Genomic DNA, 18,407 nt, shown 5'->3' with positions numbered 1-18,407 from the left:
AATGTTCGCATGGGCTGGGCATTTTCTGTAGTTTCACTTTCCTAGAGAGAAACACCATTTCCCTCACCCCAAGCTATTTTCTTTTACTGGTTGATTGAATTTATATCCCACCCTTTCTCCCCGACCCCCACCCCCAGGCAGCAAGCACACCCGCAATAATAATAATAAAAATTCTAAAACAGCTACAGTTGAAAATATTATTTCATCCAGTGATCTCAGGATTGCCAGGAACACATTCTTCAGCCACCAAACGTCTGGGGTTTCAAATTTATCCTGAAAGCTAATAATGTTGGAGACAGAGGCACCACACTGGAAAGGGCTTTGTGATATATAAATGAACCTACCCTTAGATCATTATCTGAACTTAAAGGGGAATTTAATTATGATATATACATATCGAGGCTGAGAGATGGATACCAAAAATGACTGTAATGTACATGATATATGATTTTAGAGCTATTCTAATCAGTTGTGTATGTTTGCTTTTCACAGTCAGCTCTGCTACTGCTGTCAAGTAAGTCCAAGGGCTTCTTGAGACAAGGCAGTCGCCCAGTATCAGGTATAAGCAGTCCACCACAGCTGAAAATCTAGGGAACTGAAACCCTTTCCAAGGGGGAAAGCCTTACTTTTTAAAATGCCCCCAAACTCTCTTCCGGGGAGCAAAACTGCTTGCCGCTTTACGGTGGACTGATGATCTCTTTGGCAATGCCTTTAATAATTTCAACTATTTTGGCTTGCAGAATCAGAGTACATGCAATTCATGGCTACTGGCATTTGGGAATGTACATAATACTCAGAAGGTAAATTGGAAAGCTATTCGTTCCCATTGCTTCTTCTCTTTTGCCTCTTCTCCTATACCACCAGGGCCATCAGAAGAGCCTTCAGCAATGCATAAAGCAGTGGTCAAGGGAAAAGAGAACCTGGAGGAGTTTAGGCATTCCCCAATGAGTAATACACTCTTGCTGCCATTCAATCATTTCTGCTGGGACCACTCAACTGCTTATTGTGCTAGGAGGGAATCTGTTGTTCCTCCACCCTAGAGAATCATTAAATATCTCTTTGCCAAAATGATGCAGCTGTCTTTGGGCATTGCCGTTTCCCACAGGCTGACAAACCAGGCAGCTTCTTTGGCATAATGAAGGTTGTCATCAAATGTCAAAGCATTTCCATGCTTCCCTCTGCAATGGCTACACTTTTGCTAGCAAACTGGCATTAATGACTGCACATGTAGTGTACATATAGGAAAATGACCAGGGAAACACCAGCACAATTTCCTTTAACAGCTCAAGCTAATGTGCCGCAGCACCAGATATCAAAATCCAGCACTAGGAACTTTCAGTTGGTGTAGAATATTAATTTCCACAATGGATGGTGGTCGGCTGATAGATGAATCTAAATGCATCCTAAGCAGTAGTGCCTGGTGATGGTTATGCAATGGCTGTGTGCCTCCCAAAAGTCACTGTGATGTTTGTAAAGATGGAACAGAAGAAGAAGGAAGGAGAGAGAGAGGTATGAAAGTGTCCTGCTCAGTAGCAGATCGTATAGTGAGGCAGCGGCACTCCTGACCTCCCAGCAGCTGAGTCAGCTGCTGCTTACCAGGAAAGAGATGGGGAAAGTGAAAGAGAGGTCAGCACAGTGCAAACACACCAGCCAAGCCAATATGGTATTCCTGCCAGTGCCTTCGCGCTCTGCTGACCTCCCTGCCTCCTCACTCCATCGCAGCAGCAACTCAACTGCTGGGAGGCCAAGTGAGCACCACTGTCCCACCACACCATCAGCTACTGGACCTTCTTTTATAAACTCTAGCTTGCCTGTATGGTTAGTTTGTAATGCCTATCCATGGACTGTTCATGCATACACAGGGGGAATAAGCTATTTAAGACCCAGTGATAAGTGTATTATTTTGAAAGTACCTTACATTGATTTCAGTACAAGTGAATATCTTTAAGACTGCAGTCTATGTAGAACAGATATAGCACTATAGAAGGTGCTGGCAGAGGCTCTTTGGCTGTCACTCTTTGGGGATGGAGGAGGATTTCATTTAGTCCACATTTTTTAACGAACTAGCCTAATTCGCACACACCCACCCCAGGGATGGATCATAATGCATGGATCATAACATAATTATTCTTTGGATTGCACACTTCCCTGAATTTCAGAGTTCTCGACTAAAAAGAATAATTAAAAAAATGCAAAAATGCAAATTTTAGAATACAGTATTTTTTAAAAATATGCAAGATAATATATGCAATGATATGTGTTCTGTGACAAAATAGGCATTTAAATGCATTTTAAAATATAAATTTCCATACGGATCACAGATTATGGCAAAAATAAGACAGAACAGACTTACAAATGAGCACATGTGAAATAGATGCAGAATGGAAATAGAATAATCCTACCATTCCTACTCAGTCGATAAGAGAAAATATCAAGCACAAAAATGCCAATATTTCAGCATTTACATTCCTGGGTTTTGACTTGTCTCAGATTAAAGGAAATGTGATGGTGGCAGTTCTGCGTACATTACCCTTCGGGCTCTTGAAACTCTCCCTTTTTTCTTTTCCATTGGATGCTTCCCATTTTGAGTGGGCCTTGGGGATGTGGCAGAACACTAAAATGGCTGTCAGACACAAGAAGAGCTTTAAGAGGCAGGACCACAAAATGGCACAGGTGAGCCTCTCCATCAATGAAAAGAATGGCACCTCTGTCACCCACCAGGATGCTCACTCACAGAGCAAAAACATCTCTTCTGTTCAGAACAGAAGGGTGGGTGGGTGACCAGTCCCAAATGAAATATGGGCATGTTTAAGGGGATGTACTGTTAGGATATTTCCTAACAGAAATGCCGGTCATGTACCAGTACAAATAGGAAGTGGGCAGGAAGAGCAAACCATATTTCATACAATGTGGATTTTTAAAAGGACATTTACTGAGACCTTTCACAAGTGCTAAGAGGCACACTGGCATTCATGGACAACATGTTGATGACCCACTTACATGACTGGGGCAGTTATGCATTTAAATATATGAAGGCCATCTTTAATGATGCACTCGACATAGTCACTTCACCACAATGCAAAAGGAAATGCTTTCATACAAAGCACAAGACATACAATAGCAAGAAGACAAAAAGGACTATGTGGAACAAAGAGAGAAAGAGGCACAACTGCACAATGGTCGAACTGTCAAAGTTTAAGAGTTGGTGACAATATGTGCTCATGCCTCTATCCCGCAGTATGTAGTTTTGTAGGCAGTTGCCTTTTTTGGTGCATGTTGCGCATTAAAAAAATGCACACACCACCCTCAAGCTAGCATGCTCCGGGGACAGATTATTACACAACCTAAAGAAGGGCAAAACTATAAAATAACAATCAAGATAAAACAAGCCTAGCAATGCAGCAAAATTCAGCAATAGAAACCAGCAGAGAGCAATAAAATCGTCAAGAGTAAAAACCAGCCGACTGATTTGCTGGAGGGAAGTAGAAAAAGAGGGAGAAGAAGGAGAAGAAAGACAGGCAAGCCTCACTGGGAAAGGCATTTCAGAAAAAGAATCCCATACAGGTAGAATAAGGGTGGATGAGGTTTTTCGATTGAGGGCCATATTGACCCATTGGCAACTCTCTGGGGGCCACATGGTAAAGTAGGTGTGGCGGATGTGGAAAAGTAGGTGTAACCAAGATGGGAACATGGACATGGTAGAATCAGTAAAGGAACATTTTCCAAGTGAATCTCCCTCTCCCACCCACTCTATTCATTTAATTAACTTTCCCCTCCTTTCTCCCAAAGTCATTCCTTTGTCTTCCAGCCAACTGCATTCCATCTTCCCTCTCTGCCACCAAACCAAAGCAAGACACCATTTGCACACCCATGCTTTTATTATTAAGCAATAAAGTGTTGCTGCTGGCTACTCTGCTTGTCCCATTTTGATGCACGTGGGCAGCACTTGGGACAGACTGCCGGTGACTGTTGTGTCTTTAGCCACTGACAGCATTGCAAGCAGCCACTGAGCACGGCTATTAATAGGACTACAAGAAATTAACTCTCTAGGACTGCTATAACAACAAGGAATCAGAAACAAGGAAAGACTGGGCTGTCTGGGGAACTGCAGAAGTGGAACCAGGCTGATTTAAACTGGAAAGTGCTTGGAGAAGCTCTGAGGATGTTTAAAAAAAAACCCACGAAAAAGGACGGGGGAAATAGGGATCTTTATTTAATTTATTTGCATTGTTTTAAGCCTTCAGTTTTGCTGCAGTGAAATGCCAGGGGGTCCCCGCAGGTTGCAATAAACTTTTGAGGGCCATGTATGCCCCATAGGTTATGGACTGCCCACCCATGAGCCAACGGAAAACTCCCATGTATTCTCTTTGAAGGTATAAACTGAGCCTTCAAAATCAATTTCCCGCATTTGGAGTGTGTATACTCAGGAGTAACAACTTTGCTAGAATTTCTATCTCACACACACACACACACACAGAGAGAGAGAGAGAGAGAGAGAGAGAGAGAGAGAGAACTTTGGAGGCCTTGTAGTGCTTCTGCAATTCCTCGTAGATATATAAAGCTCTGCAAGCTCATTTTTCTTCTGATTTGGGAAAGTATGCTTCATTATCTCCAAGCCATATATTTGTCAAAAATGCTTATGCCAAAGGCCAGGTTTATCTCTAACTGCCCAGCTAGACTGTGGACACCACTTTAAAACTGAGGTAGGGGTGTGTGTTTGTGTGTTTTCCTTGAAAAGGCAGAAGAGGAAGGAAAGAACAAGAAGTCATCAATCACAAATGAATCGCATCCAGGAGGAAAGAGTATTAGTGTTCCCCAAGCAATTCTTCAGTTCACCTACCTCCTGATCTTTTTCTCTAACACAAGAAATGTAAATCTGTCAAGGTATGTTATGATGAAGATAAGTTGCTCTGTGTCTTCTGGTATAGATACTCTGTTCTGCACCATATACATGATCCTTTGAAGGCTTGAGGTCTAAAAATACAACACTGCAGGCTGATACGAAAGGAATCCTGCAGCCAAGGTGGCAAAGTACATATTCTTTAAGATCCACCTTCCCAAATGGGTGCATTCCAGATGTTTCAGCATGGCCAACAGCCAGGAGTTGTAGCCCCAAACACCTGGAGGGCATTAGGTTGTGGAAAGCTGCTTAAAACAGTCCTCTAACTAGGGTTTGCTAATGCAGATGTGGAATTCTCTGTTTCCTTTGTGTTTGCTCACTGGTCAGACATCCCTCCATGCAGATGCTGGAGGCATTTGATGAAACCAGATTTTGTTGCTGCTGTTAACCAACAACCTGTGGATTGTATGTAATTAAATCGTTTAAATGACGTAGTTCTGTGGAGTGTTCTGTGTTTTGCCTTCAACCAGAACCTTCGGTGGAGGAACACAGAATTGTAGAGTTGGGAGGGAACTTAGTGGTTAAGACCGGTGGACTCATAATCTGGAGAACCGGGTTCGTGTCTCCGCTCCTCCACCTGCAGCTGCTGGGTGACCTTGGGCCAGTCACACTTTTCTGAAGTCTCTCAGCCCCACTCACCTCACAGAGTGTTTGTTGTGGGGGAGGAAGGGAAAGGAGATTGTTAGCCACTTTGAGACTCCTTAGGGTAGTGATAAAGCGGGATAGCAAATCCAAACTCTTCTTCTTCTTCTTGTCCAACCCCCTGCAATGCAGGAATCATTTGCCCAACCTGGGGCTTGAACCCAGAACCTTGAGATTAAGAGTCCCATGCTCTACTGACTGGGCTATCCAGGAGCTGTCCAATGTGCTTAATCTAGTTATGAAGGAAGAAAACGTAAATATGAAGAAAGCAGCTTTTAGGGATAGAGACCACAAGGACCTTCCACTGCACTATGAAAGGTGCTCAGGGACGAAGGGTCCCTGAGAATTCAACAGAATCCTCTCCCCACCCAGTGCATATGCACAGGTACATAGGTGTGACTCCCACAATGCCATCCAGCCTCGAATACAAGTCGCTTATCCTTCAGACGCAAGCAACACAAAGAAGGCTGGAGCAAGATCAGTGGCTCCCAGACCTTTTCAGGCCATTGCCCCCTTGGTTCCACAAACTCATCCCCAGCGTTCCCTACCCTACCATGTAAAAAGCATTATTCGGAATACATTGGTACCTCTGGTTGCAAACGGCATCCGTTCCGGAGGCCCGTTCGCAACATGAAAAACCTGCAACCTGAAGTGCCATATCTGCGCATGTGCGCGTGATTTAGGGCTTGTGCACATGCACTAAGCGCAATTTAGTGCTTCTGCGCATGCGTGAGTGGCGAAACCCGGAAGTAACCCTTTCCGGTACTTCCAGGTCACCGCAGGACGCAACCTGAAAAAACGTAACATGAAGCAAACATAACATGAGGTATGACTGTAATGGTTTGCACAACCCACTGAGGAAGACAGCAACACAATATAATTCAAACCGGTAACAATTAATTGCACATTTATTCAAAAGCCAATTAAAACTATTTTGTTTAATTAAATCAACAAAATGGTTGAATTTGATCCAGTGATACCAGGTTTTCTAAGTTGGATAGTCATTCACTGTAACTCCAGTGCCCCCTACTAGCCTCTTAAGTAATCCCTTTGCCCCCCCAGGGGGCGGTACTCCCCACTCTGGGGACCTCTGGGCTAGTTGGGGGATATGGGAGTTACACGCAGCCTCTCCTATAGTTGCTGTGTGCCTAAGGGCTTTGTGTGAGCATAGGTGGGGAAGCAAGGTTCTCCTGCACTTAGGGGAATTGGCTTTGCCTGGGTGCCGCATCCACAGATATCTGGCCTGCGGCTGGCCCTGTTCTGTGGAACAGCATTCCTGTAGAGGTGCCAGCTATCTGCACCTTCCAGAAACAACTGAAGACTTTTTTTTTGTTCTGTCAAGCTTTCCAAGCTAGATGAATAGGTCTCTGCCACAGAAGCCTCCGCTGAATAGTTTGCTAAATTCATTTGCCACTATTATTTGTGCTGTTTTATAACTCCTTTTAGCTATTTTTTTATGATATTATGTACATCACCTTGAAAGAGAGATGCAGAAGGTGATTGAGAATATAATAACCATAACCCCGTCTTAAAGTTACCAGTGTGTGCACCGCCACAAGACAATTGCCTTATTGACATATCAGGATCATTTAAAATGTCAACTGACACTCATCTCATTTGTGTATGCTTATGTATATATACATAATACAACAGAATATTACGTACTTTCACAGACATGCATATTCATTGATCAAAGGCCAACGCAAAGCTATGTTCCCTGAATTAAAAGCATTCTGCCTTTGTTTTTCCACTGAACACTTGGGAGGCTAATTTCCATTCATGATGCATGTCTCCTTAACAGTATCAGTTATTTAAGACAGCCATTAAAAGCCTATGATATTACCATAATGAAGCAAAACTTTAGAGAGTTAGAACAGAGCTCTTCAGATAAGTTGCCACCAGGCTGTTAAACAGATGCCTTTTCTCTGTAATGGGATTACAGGACTGATGTACAGGCAACTCTCTCTGTAACATAAATCACAATTGTAGCAAACACATGTCTCATGGTCACGACGAACACAAAGGATTTGCCATGGAAAGAAAGAAAGAAAAGGAGGGGGGAGGGTTGGAAACAAAACAGGGAGGCAGCAAAATTGTTGAAGCCAGTTCTGAGGTTTCCTGCCAGGCATTTAATTGGGGGAACTGACAGGAAGTTATCCAATACAGAATCTGTTAGATAGATGCAGTTGCTTCTGCAATGATTGCTTAGGAAAGCTAAATAGAAATGCCTGTCTATTTATAGAAAGAGGTGATTGCAGCTATTAATTTGAGCAGTGGGATTCAAGTATTTTATGTGCATTTGATTTCGCTGGTTTCTGAGTAAACTGGAAGGCTATTTTAAGGCTGAATCGTTCTGCACAGAGCTGTCACAGCATTTTCTTCTTTATTAAAGATTTTCTTGGTTTACAAAAGTACATGCCTGGTCTCTTCTTTCAGGTTGTACAGTCTTTCTTACAAATCAGCTACATCTGTTGTGAGACATTAGTGTTGAGTACAGTATAAGATTGGGGGAGAGGAAGGGTGGGGTGATGAGGCTTATATTACAGTGTGCCCCGCAAGACGAATGCCTCGCAAGACGAAAAACCCGCTAGACAAAAGGGTTTTCCGTTTTTCGATGCGCTTCGCAAGACGAATTTCCCTATGAGCTTGCTTCGCAAAACGAAAAAGTCTTGCGAGTCTTGCGATTTTTTCCACTCCCCCCCTTTTTCTAAGCCGCTAAGCCGCTAATAGCCTTTTAGCCGCTAAGCCGCAAAGCCGTTAATAGCCGCTAAGCCGCTAATAGCCGCTAATAGCCGCTAATAGCCGTGCTTTGCAAGACGAAAAAAACCGCTAGACGAAGAGACTCGTGGAATGGATTAATTTTGTCTTGCGAGGCACCACTGTACTTTTATATAGTGTACGTGTGTGGTTTCTTGTCAGTGTCAACTGGGTAGGTTCTCTTTCTATTCGTTTATTACATTTCCTTGGTAGTGAGAGGTATTGGGGGGCCAGGGTGTGGCTGGTTGTCTGTGGTTGGCTGAAGTGGGGTTTGTTTGCATTTGTGAGGGGTGGAGGGCTTGTTGGGTCAGGTAAGCCAGATTGATCTGTATGCTGCCAGAACAGCTGATGAGCAGCAAAGAGGGAGATCCCCAGCCCACAACCCCACCTCCTTTGTAGTGCAGAAGTGGCTATGTGATAAACGAGAGCCATAGCGGGGTGAAGGCGTCTTCTTCAATTTGTCCCTATATCAGTTTCAGTTTATTGGTTAGTTTTTCTAGTAAGGCTGTTTCACATACTGTTTGATACCACTGGTCCATGCTTACTCCTGAAAGGTCTCTACATTGTCTGGCTAGGAGGCTTCTGACTGCTGAGAGCAGGTGGGTTATAAGCTCTGTATAATGTGAATGGTCACTATGATCTTGGAAGATGTTCAGCAGGGCCAGTTATGAGGTGACTTCTAATACCTGTGTAGTTATTTTGCATATTTTATTTATTTATTTCAAGAAGTCTGAGGCTGCAATCCAAATCCTTCAAAGTCAATGGCTGGGGAAGCAGGTAGGAGGAAGACACCTAGAGCAGGTTCGGATGGCCTTTAGAGGACTGTGATTGCGAGTTTGGGCGGCTCCACTGTGCCATAGACCTCAAGCAGGCAGTAGGGGTTAGAAGCATTCAAATCCACCCAGTTAGGGTCATAGTGACATGCCTAACACAATCCTTCCTGCAACTAGCTTGGAATTCAGCACTTTGCAGATCTGGGCAATTAACTTCTGACTAGTGATGGACCAGGGATGGATAGACCAGCCTGTTTCCATTTTGTATCATTTTCACATGCACCCAGTCATAGGTCCATTCCATTCAGTGGGGAGGGAGTTGCATGGAAAAAAAAAACCCACACATATAAATTGTACTAATTCCATATGCATTCTACATGCATTCTTCCTCTAAAATAAGCATGTCTGTAGGCTTTTCAATTTTCCCCTAAAACACAAACTTTTGTGAACATTTTTGAACCAAAACCGCATTGCAAAATCCAACCAAGTGCATAATCCAATCAATAGCTACAATCTGATTGGCATCTAAGTCCAGGAATGAAAAATTAGGTTGGTTTGCTTCAAAACGTGGACCAAACAAATTTCTCCTCTGCCTCTACACCAGAGCCTTCGATTTTGACTGTGACAAATTTGGGTCACTCCCTTATGGGCAAAGCACACTTACGACACGTAAGAAAACAGGCAGGAAGATTAGAGGGGGGGGGGAAATGTTTCCAAGTTTACCTTTGCTTTGCGAAACCGGTAGACCACGAGCATGCTTATGAAGTCCAGCAGCATACAGAGAGTTTGGAATGAGATGATAGCAAGCCGTAAATACTTGTCCTCCTGTGCATAGCAGGGAGTATCATCTGTGCAGTAAGAACATCCTTCCCTGCAGGGTAAGCAGCTGTAGATTTTCTCCGACATCTCACCTCCAGAAAAATGGCTCTCTGCAACCTTTCCTAAAAGTATCAGATATAGGGAGGGCAGGAGAGAGAGAGAGAGAGAGAGAGAGAGAGAGAGAGAGAGAGAGAGAGAGATAAAATGGGGGGGGGCATTTGCTTGCCTTCCCGGTGACCCATGTCCCACCCTCCCATTTTTCTGAACCATATAAAGCTTTGAGACAAAGCTGCCATTTTGGAGGTAGCAGCAGAAGCCGGTCCTACTCTCGAGTAGGACCCTGACAGTGACACATGCCCGACTGAATGTTCCCTTCCTCCTGGTCAATCGTTTGGGAGCTTCAAAAGCTTTCTTCTGCCCGAACATCACAGCGACTTAGGCCAACAGACATTGGCACACTTAGGGATCCGCAGAGTCTTTGCAGCTTGTGTAACAGACCTCAGCAACTCAGCATTTTGGCTAATCTATTTTATTTACTTATAAACACACACACGGGCCCTGCAACATGGCTCCCTCTCTCTCTTGCATCAGACAGCAAAGAGAGAGAACAGAGGACAACAGTCCCACTTCACGGAACACAGTAACACAAACATCCTGTCTCCGTCACTTCCCACTCTGTGGAGTCAAAACATACACCGTCATGTGATAGACAACAATCCCATGACTGCAATCACGGAGCAGGAATTCAAACATCAGATAACTGTGGGAAACCGACAAGAAATGCCCAAGCAAAAGAGGGCTATCCCAACCTGTGGTTTGCAGCAACTTATATTCAGAAGCATGCTGCCTCCAACCGTGGAGGCAGAGGAGAGCCTTCCTGTCTAGTAGCCATTGATAGCCATATCCTCCATGAATTTGTCTCAGCATTTCTCAAAGAATGAGGTCGCAAGGCTCACTATGGAAGTATGCCAGCCCAGTTTGTGTGTGCCTGCCTAGACTGGCTGTCAGGGCTGGAGTCAGAGGCAGGTCAGCACAAAGAAGGAGAGTTAGCTGTCAGTGACTGTTAGCTTCAAGCAAATGACATGCAAACTCAGCTACACTTCCCAGTAGCTCTTGCCCCTATAGAGCCTTCCACCCCTTCTGAGGCTCCCTCTCTTCTGGATGTCTCCCAAGCAGTCTCAAACTGCATCTGTTCACCTCTGGTCTCTGTTCTGCTCTCCCCACTATCCTGCATGTTCTTGGAGGGTGAGCTTGTCACAGCAGGAGAGGGGGACTCCCTGGATTCTTCAGCAGCCTCTTGACACCCCCCCCCACTTCAGCCTCAAAGTAGAACTGCTCCCTGTCACAGGGTCCTCCTGCTCATAAAACCGGTCCCTCCAGTATCCAGCACCTCCTCCCAATCTTTCCCTTCTGACATCTCATCGGTGTCCCACCCCCAATCCCTGGGCTCAGGGCCTTTATCCTCTGGGATTTCCTTTGGGGGTTCCATGGCTGGCGCCTTCCACCACTCCTGGCACTGGCCAGCTGCAGGCTGGACTAGCATGATCACTGGCTTTAAGATTGTGATTTCCTAAATATTTGCCCTTCGCTTCCGATTCCTCACTCTTGTAGGAAATGCCTGACCCTACTGCCTACCTGCTGACGTCCATCTAGGCCAGGGGTCTGCAACCCGCGGCTCCGGAGCCGCATGTGGCTCTTTTACACCTTTGCCGCGGCTCCGGGGTGGATACTACTGAGGGGAGGAGGCGCATTGTGCGCCCCGACACTCCCCACTGTGGCGGGCACTGTACTGGCTGTGACGCCGCATGGGGGCGGTGCGTGCGTTAGTCACGCACCGTCCTGACGTCACCTTCCCGCCCGCCCGCCCGCTACATTGTAAGGGGCATGTACGCTGGTCACTGCATTGAAAGGGGGCATGTACGCTGGTCACTGTTTTGAAGGGGAGTGAAGAACACACACCAAAAAAAAGGTAACTTGTTAATTTAACATTTATTTCTATGAGGAGGAGTAATTCTGAGGGGTCAAAAAAAGAGATAATAAAAAAAATGGCAAAAAAGTTATTTTTATAATGACGAGTTTTGCTGCTCCCAGTTTTTTTTTCTTCGGAAACGGGTCCAAGTGGCTCTTTTTGTCTTAAAGGTTGCAGACCCCTGATCTAGGCTGCAAGTATCCTTTCAAGACCCTGATCAAATTGGGCAGTGAGTTCCCTCTGCAGGCCTTGGCCTTGAACAGGACCATTTTCCTCTCCCTGCCTTCAGCTGGAGTCAGTTCTCCTACTGAGCCTTCTCTGCTCCTTCAAAAAAGAACGAACTGGGCTGTTTTTCTGGTATTTGCATCAGGAGCAGAACCCCAAATGGAAATCCATCTGCCCTGCCATCTCAGCAACCCACTTCAGCCTCCCAGTTCTGTCTCGACCTACAACCGTGCAGCCTCACCGAAAGCAGAAGGATGGCAAAGTTTTCAGTGGGAAAAGCATCTGGCCGGCAAAATCTTGATTATTAATGATGGTGAGCAAGCAAGAACGCAGCTTGACTTTCAGGTTCCTTGCTGGGTTTGCAGAGCTGGCAGTTTAGATAAACAATCTTTTTAAAACTAATGTGCTGAGGAAATTTCACAGAGCATCAGAGGCTGCACAAACAAACAAAAAATCTCCACAAATTTCGCTCCAGCAACATTGCCTTCTAAAGTAGAAATGAAAAATGTGTGCATATATAAAGGTAACAGCACTTCTGGCACCCTCTAACCCAGTTTTTTCCACTGAATCGCTGCTCCCCATCTGGGGAGCAACCGTATAACTGTAGTAATTAAGCAAAATTCTTCTCAGTTAGCAGATAGCTAAGGTAAAACATGACCCACAGAGGCTGCAATCCAAAACATGCTTACCAGGCAAGAAGTCCTATTGAAACAGTGGTGCTGACATCTGAGATACACACACTTATAAATGGACCTACTTTATTTATTTATTTATTTATTTATTTATTTATTTATTTATTTATTTGAAATGCAACAAGGCAGTGTATAATATTAAAAAACAGAATACTACGATGGCGTAAATTAAAAAAACACTAATAAAGACTGGTTGGTAAAATAATTCTAAAAATCATATTCCATATTCCTAAGGCCTGTCAATGAAATACAGCTTTTAAAAGATGTCCATAAGAAGGCAGGGCCTGCCACATTCAAGACCTGGTCCCTGATAAAGGCTGCCAAACCTCAGGGGGCATGGAGGACCACCAAAACTGCCCCATCAGAAGATCTCAGTGACTGAGGTGGAACATAAGGAATCACGAAGTCCTTGCGGTACTTTGGGCCCAAGTTGTTAAGACAAATTAATCCTGCGCAAGCTTCTGCGCTGCTCCCAGCTTTATACATTTTGCCCTTATTTTGAATCTACAGTCCCGCCATCCCTCCTCACAGCTGCGCTTTCTTGCTCCAGGAACATTTTACATTCTAATACTTCTGTCCAGAGTCATCTCTCTCTTCTTGTCAGACTTCAGCCAAAAAGAAAAAAGAAAACCCTCCCCAAAAGCTATGCAAACAGACCTCCAGGTCATGCTGTTTCTTTTGCAGCAACCATCGGCCTCCACCAGTTCCTCATCTTGCATTCATTTCCACAAAATCACCTCTTGGATTCCCACAGTAACAGCCCTTTTTATGTTGCAGTAGAGGCGACAGCCTACATTTTACATTTTGAATTAGTAGCTTTTCTTTCATCGTTTGACAACCTTCACCACTCTTGACACTAGCTGTCTCGCCCTTTGGTTTTGATAAGACACATATATTCCGTCTGGCAGGCTGAGAGTCACATCAAACAGCTACATCTCCAAGGATGAAGGGAATTTCTGAAGGTGTCACATTATGCCAAAGAGGGGTTTGCTTTTGCTTTTTTTTAAAGGCCTTAAATTTACTTGCATATAAGTACTATTTAATCAATAGTATTTTGCTTAATTTAATTTTTTGTTTTTGGTGTGTGGGCCATTTGATTTCAAGTGAGAAAACACTGAAAGTCTTTTTAAAAAAATAATTATTTGTTTACTAAATTTATATGCCAGACCTCCTTCAAAGGGTGGCAAACATGTCAATGTGTACTAAAACAGTAAAATTTAAACTTCTAAAAAGAGTTAAGAACTCCTGAAAGGAACCACCTACCCTCAAACTAATAATTTTGGGGTTGCCAGGCACAGGACTTTCAGCCATCAAATGCCTGGGTAACACTTTTAAATCTCTCTGTTTGCACCAGACCTTTAAATCTAGCGGCAAATGCTAATAAAGTTTGTATCTATCTAAATCAAAGGAACCTCTAGTAAGCTAGAGCCATGCTACGGAATGCCGTGTGTGACAGAAAGCCTATGTGAATGACTGGCAATGCCATTTCCCCCTTGCCTGTAGGCTGGAACTACATATTACATTTATAAACATGGGTTCCCAAGCAGGTAATACAAACATGGAAATGGAGGAAGCATTTGAAGCAGAGAACTGGAAGGAAGGAACACCTCCTGCGCCTATTGATTCTTCCCTGGGTTTACTTCTGTTCTGGGAGCCCAGCTGGGTAACACAGAAAACATGGGATGGCTCAGAACCCCATGTCTTCATTGTAACATATGGTTCTGCCTTTAATCATTGCAAGAGAATAGGAGTCATCGTGATACCTTCTGTCCATGGCTAAAAAGTCAATGGGGAAAGAACCGCATGTTGTCAGCTCTCTCAAAGTAATGTAGTTTCCCCTTCATCTTGCCATTTTTCCAGCTGCAAGAGTCAGGGGTCTGCACAGAAACTCAGAAATAGCAGAAAGCACTAGATGCACAGGAAATGTCTTTGAGCATTCATGAACAGATGATCATCAATCTCCTCCACCAGACTGCCCAAACTCAATGATGCTCACTTACCTAGCGACTGACTCTACCCTAGCTAGTGGAACTGTAGCTAGATTACCCCATCTACATCTCCCTGGAGGGGTCAATATGGCCTGCACTAACTATGGCATGCCAAGATTTCAAAAACTGGGTTCCAGGTCTGGAACTCCTGAGATAACCCCCACCAGAATTTTTCAGAGATTTACCACACTAGGTCACATGATAGACTTGAGCAGCCTTTCAGTGTATAAAGCAGGCTTCCTCAACCTCAGCCCTCCAGATGTTTTGAGACTACAATTCCCAGCATCCCTGACCACTGGTCCTGCTAGCTTGGGATCATGGGAGTTATAGGCCAAAAACATCTGGAGGGCCGAGGTTGAGGAAGCCTGGTATAAAGGAAGGATAAAAACTGAACCCTACATACCCCTCAAGACATAATTCTAACCCAACTTTTGCAATTGTCAAAAATATTTGGCTAAGACATAGCAAGGACAGAACGATGCTCTTGTACATTGGTCTGTGGGGCTAGATTTCCTTATCCCCAAACTTCCTTAGAAGCCAGAATTTCCTTTGATGTCCACAAGTCTGATTTATGTTAAATGCAATAAAGGTAAAGGTACCCCTGCCCGTACGGGCCAGTCATGTCCGACTCTAGGGTTGCGCGCTCATCTCGCTCAAGAGGCCGGGAGCCAGCGCTGTCCGGAGACACTTCCGGGTCACGTGGCCAGCGTGACAAAGCTGCATCTGGCGAGCCAGCACCAGCGCCGCACATGGAAACGCCGTTTACCTTCCTGCTATAAAGTGGTACCTATTTATCTACTTGCACTTAGGGGTGCTTTCGAGCTGCTAGGTGGGCAGGAGCTGGGACCGAACGACGGGAGCTCATCCCGCCGCAGGGATTCGAACCGCCGACCTTGCGATCAGCAAGTCCTAGGCACTGAGGTTTTACCCACAGCGCCACCCGCGTCCCGATGTTAAATGCAATAGCGGGAGGTAATTGGCTGATCAAGTTAAACTAATCATTGTACTAGCCATGATGGCTATGTTCTGCCTCCACTATTGGAGGCGATATGCTTCTGACTACCAGTTGCTGGAAACCACATGTGAACAGAGTGCTGTTGCACTCAGGTCCTGTCTGCTGGCTTCCCATGGACATCTGGTTGGCCACTGTGAGAATAGGATAGTGGACTTGATGAGCCTCTGGCATGATACAGCAGGGTTCCTCTTATGTACTAGCAATGGAGAGTATAAACATCCTCTTCCAGGAAATGTTACAAGGTGAGAAGGGCTTAAACCTTGAATGCAGAGCCAAAACAACCCCTCAATTACCCAGAGCCTCCATTTGTTGCCTCCTGAAGTTCTGCACACTGGAAAAACCAGCAACAGATGTATAATAGAACAATGAAATTTCAAAAGGAATATCAGCAAAACTAAAGCGCTTATAAATGGGAACGCAGCACACTTCTGCTCTAATGATGATACCACAAATTGCTGCTGCCCAGCAGCAAAGGAGTTTTAAAGGGGGGGGTGGGAATTATATTTATTTACAAATCAAATACACTTAAAAGTAGGTATGTTTTACAGGATTCTCCGGAGTATCACAGATGACAAACCACAGGGCTAAAATTCCTTAAGTGATTATATAATCCCTCTGTTGCAGGCCATTGGGAATATACTGTATAGCCCTGACAAGGATAAAAAGGAACCCTGCATTATTAATACGCTCTCTCTCTCTCCCCATCTCTCTTTCAAACCAAAGCAAAGGCACTTACTGTGAAAGCCGTTCATTGAAAACATTTTGGGACGATAGAATCCAGCCTTACAAACGCACTTGTAGGCTCCGAGTACAAATCCATGGCCCTTCACTGGCACACACTGGAAGGAAGGAAGGAAGGAGAAAGGAGAAAGGGAGAAGATGAAAGAAGTGCCCCTCACTTTCCCAGAGATGTTCAACATCTTCATCTTGAGCCTGACAATACAGGAGGGGGCTTTCCTTTACAAAAAGCAAGACAGGATTTTTTGTTTGTTTTTTAAGGCTCAAACAACAACTGTGATTTGTTTTAACTGTTTTTCATTCTGAATTTTAAAATATTGCAACCCAAGCTGGAACCTGCTGGTGAACGATAAGATAATGTATTTTTCGCTCTATAAGACGCACCAGACCACAAGACGCACCTAGTTTTTTAGGAGGAAAACAAGAAAAAAAAATTCTGAATCTCAGAAGCCAGAACAGCAAGAGGGATCGCTGCGCAGTGAAAGCAGCGATCCCTCTTGCTGTTCTGGCTTCTGGGATAGCTGTGCAGCCTGCATTCGCTCCATAAGACGCACACACATCTCCCCTTACTTTTTAGGAGGGAAAAAGTGAGTCTTATAGAGCAAAAAATACGGTAATTAATGTAGCTGTGGCAGTGATAGTAGCAGTGAAAACAATAGCAGCTATGCAGCAGTGGGATTGAATGCGTTGGGCTCGCCTTCACTGGAGGTATTCAAAGCAGAAGCTGGACAGTCAGGGGAAAGATCGTAAATCCCTGCACTGAGGGAAGTGGTCTAACTAGGCAACCTCTAAACGTCCCTTCCAACTCCCACGTTCTGTGATTCTAGGCCAGGGCATCTTCACTGCATGAATACTTTGTATTAACATGGCACAGCTGAACTGCATTAAAACAACAACATATGCAGGCTGGCATAAAAATGAAATTATTTAGAGTAAAAAACCAGGCTATTCCCGTCATTTATATTTATCAGTATTAGCAGACCAATGTTACAATAAGCATCACAGCAGGTTCTAATTAGCATGCAGGCCATGAATATTTAACTGGAACAACATATCTATGCATATATATCTACTTGTGAAGTCACAGCCACCTGTGGATAATAGCTTTATGACACTTTCTGTGATTGTAGAGACAAAAATGAGGTAGCGTATCCCAGCACAGAAAATAATTGAGTTGGACAACTGATCTCCGATTCCAAATAAACATGACCAAAAGGGAGCAATCTGAGGGCAGTCTAACTTTATACATAATGGTAAAATGAAACAATATAATGGGATAACCCACATTCGTTGGTGTTCCACATTGACCAGGGACATACATACATCATCATCATGAATGAAATGCTTCCCATGACACATCTCAAAATGATTTACAGTGAAACAAAAGCATCTACAAAACAATTACATATACAGTATTGGTCTGAATATAAGCCGCACCCGAATATAAGCAGCACCTTAAAATTGAAGGGGGGGGGAGAAAAAAGAAAAAATACCCGAATCTAAGCTGCTCCCTTCCTCGCTGCTCCTAGCTGCATACTGGGCGGGGAGGGAGGGAGCCGTGCTGTGTCGCTGGAGGACTTTCCCCTTCCTCACTCTCTCCCTTCCTGGCCTTGGGGAAGAGGACAGGGGACTATGCATGGGGCGGGCACTGCTTTGCAGTGCTCCTGGCTGCATACCGTAAGGCTGCGAATATAAGCCACACTTTAACTTTCCACAGTCAGAATTTGGGGGGAAAGTGAGGCTTATATTCAGGCCAATATGGTATTAAACAGGTCAAAGAATTGCATATATTAAAAACACTGATTAAAACAGCTACAGCACATACATGAAATAAACTCAAATCCAATATAAACACTACTGTGATAAAGATCCCCCTTTGGAAGGCTTGT

At 44.3% G+C, this 18,407-nt stretch overlaps 1 protein-coding gene across 1 annotated transcript in view; it reads right to left on the bottom strand.

Moving 5' to 3' along the window:
- The window catches only part of GPR158 (G protein-coupled receptor 158), a 128,748-nt gene that overhangs the window by 45,192 nt on the left and 65,149 nt on the right, over positions 1-18,407 (bottom strand). The window contains exons 3-4 of the mRNA XM_081163148.1: positions 16,517-16,619; positions 9,796-10,013 (exon numbers count right to left, since the gene is read on the bottom strand). Coding sequence (XP_081019274.1) covers positions 9,796-10,013; positions 16,517-16,619 — 321 coding nt within the window. The remainder of the gene's footprint in view (positions 1-9,795; positions 10,014-16,516; positions 16,620-18,407) is intronic.

Source organism: Podarcis bocagei, assembly GCF_964188305.1.
Source record: "Podarcis bocagei genome assembly, chromosome: 12".
NCBI lineage: Eukaryota > Metazoa > Chordata > Lepidosauria > Squamata > Lacertidae > Podarcis > Podarcis bocagei.
This window is presented reverse-complemented; position numbering and strand designations above follow the sequence as displayed.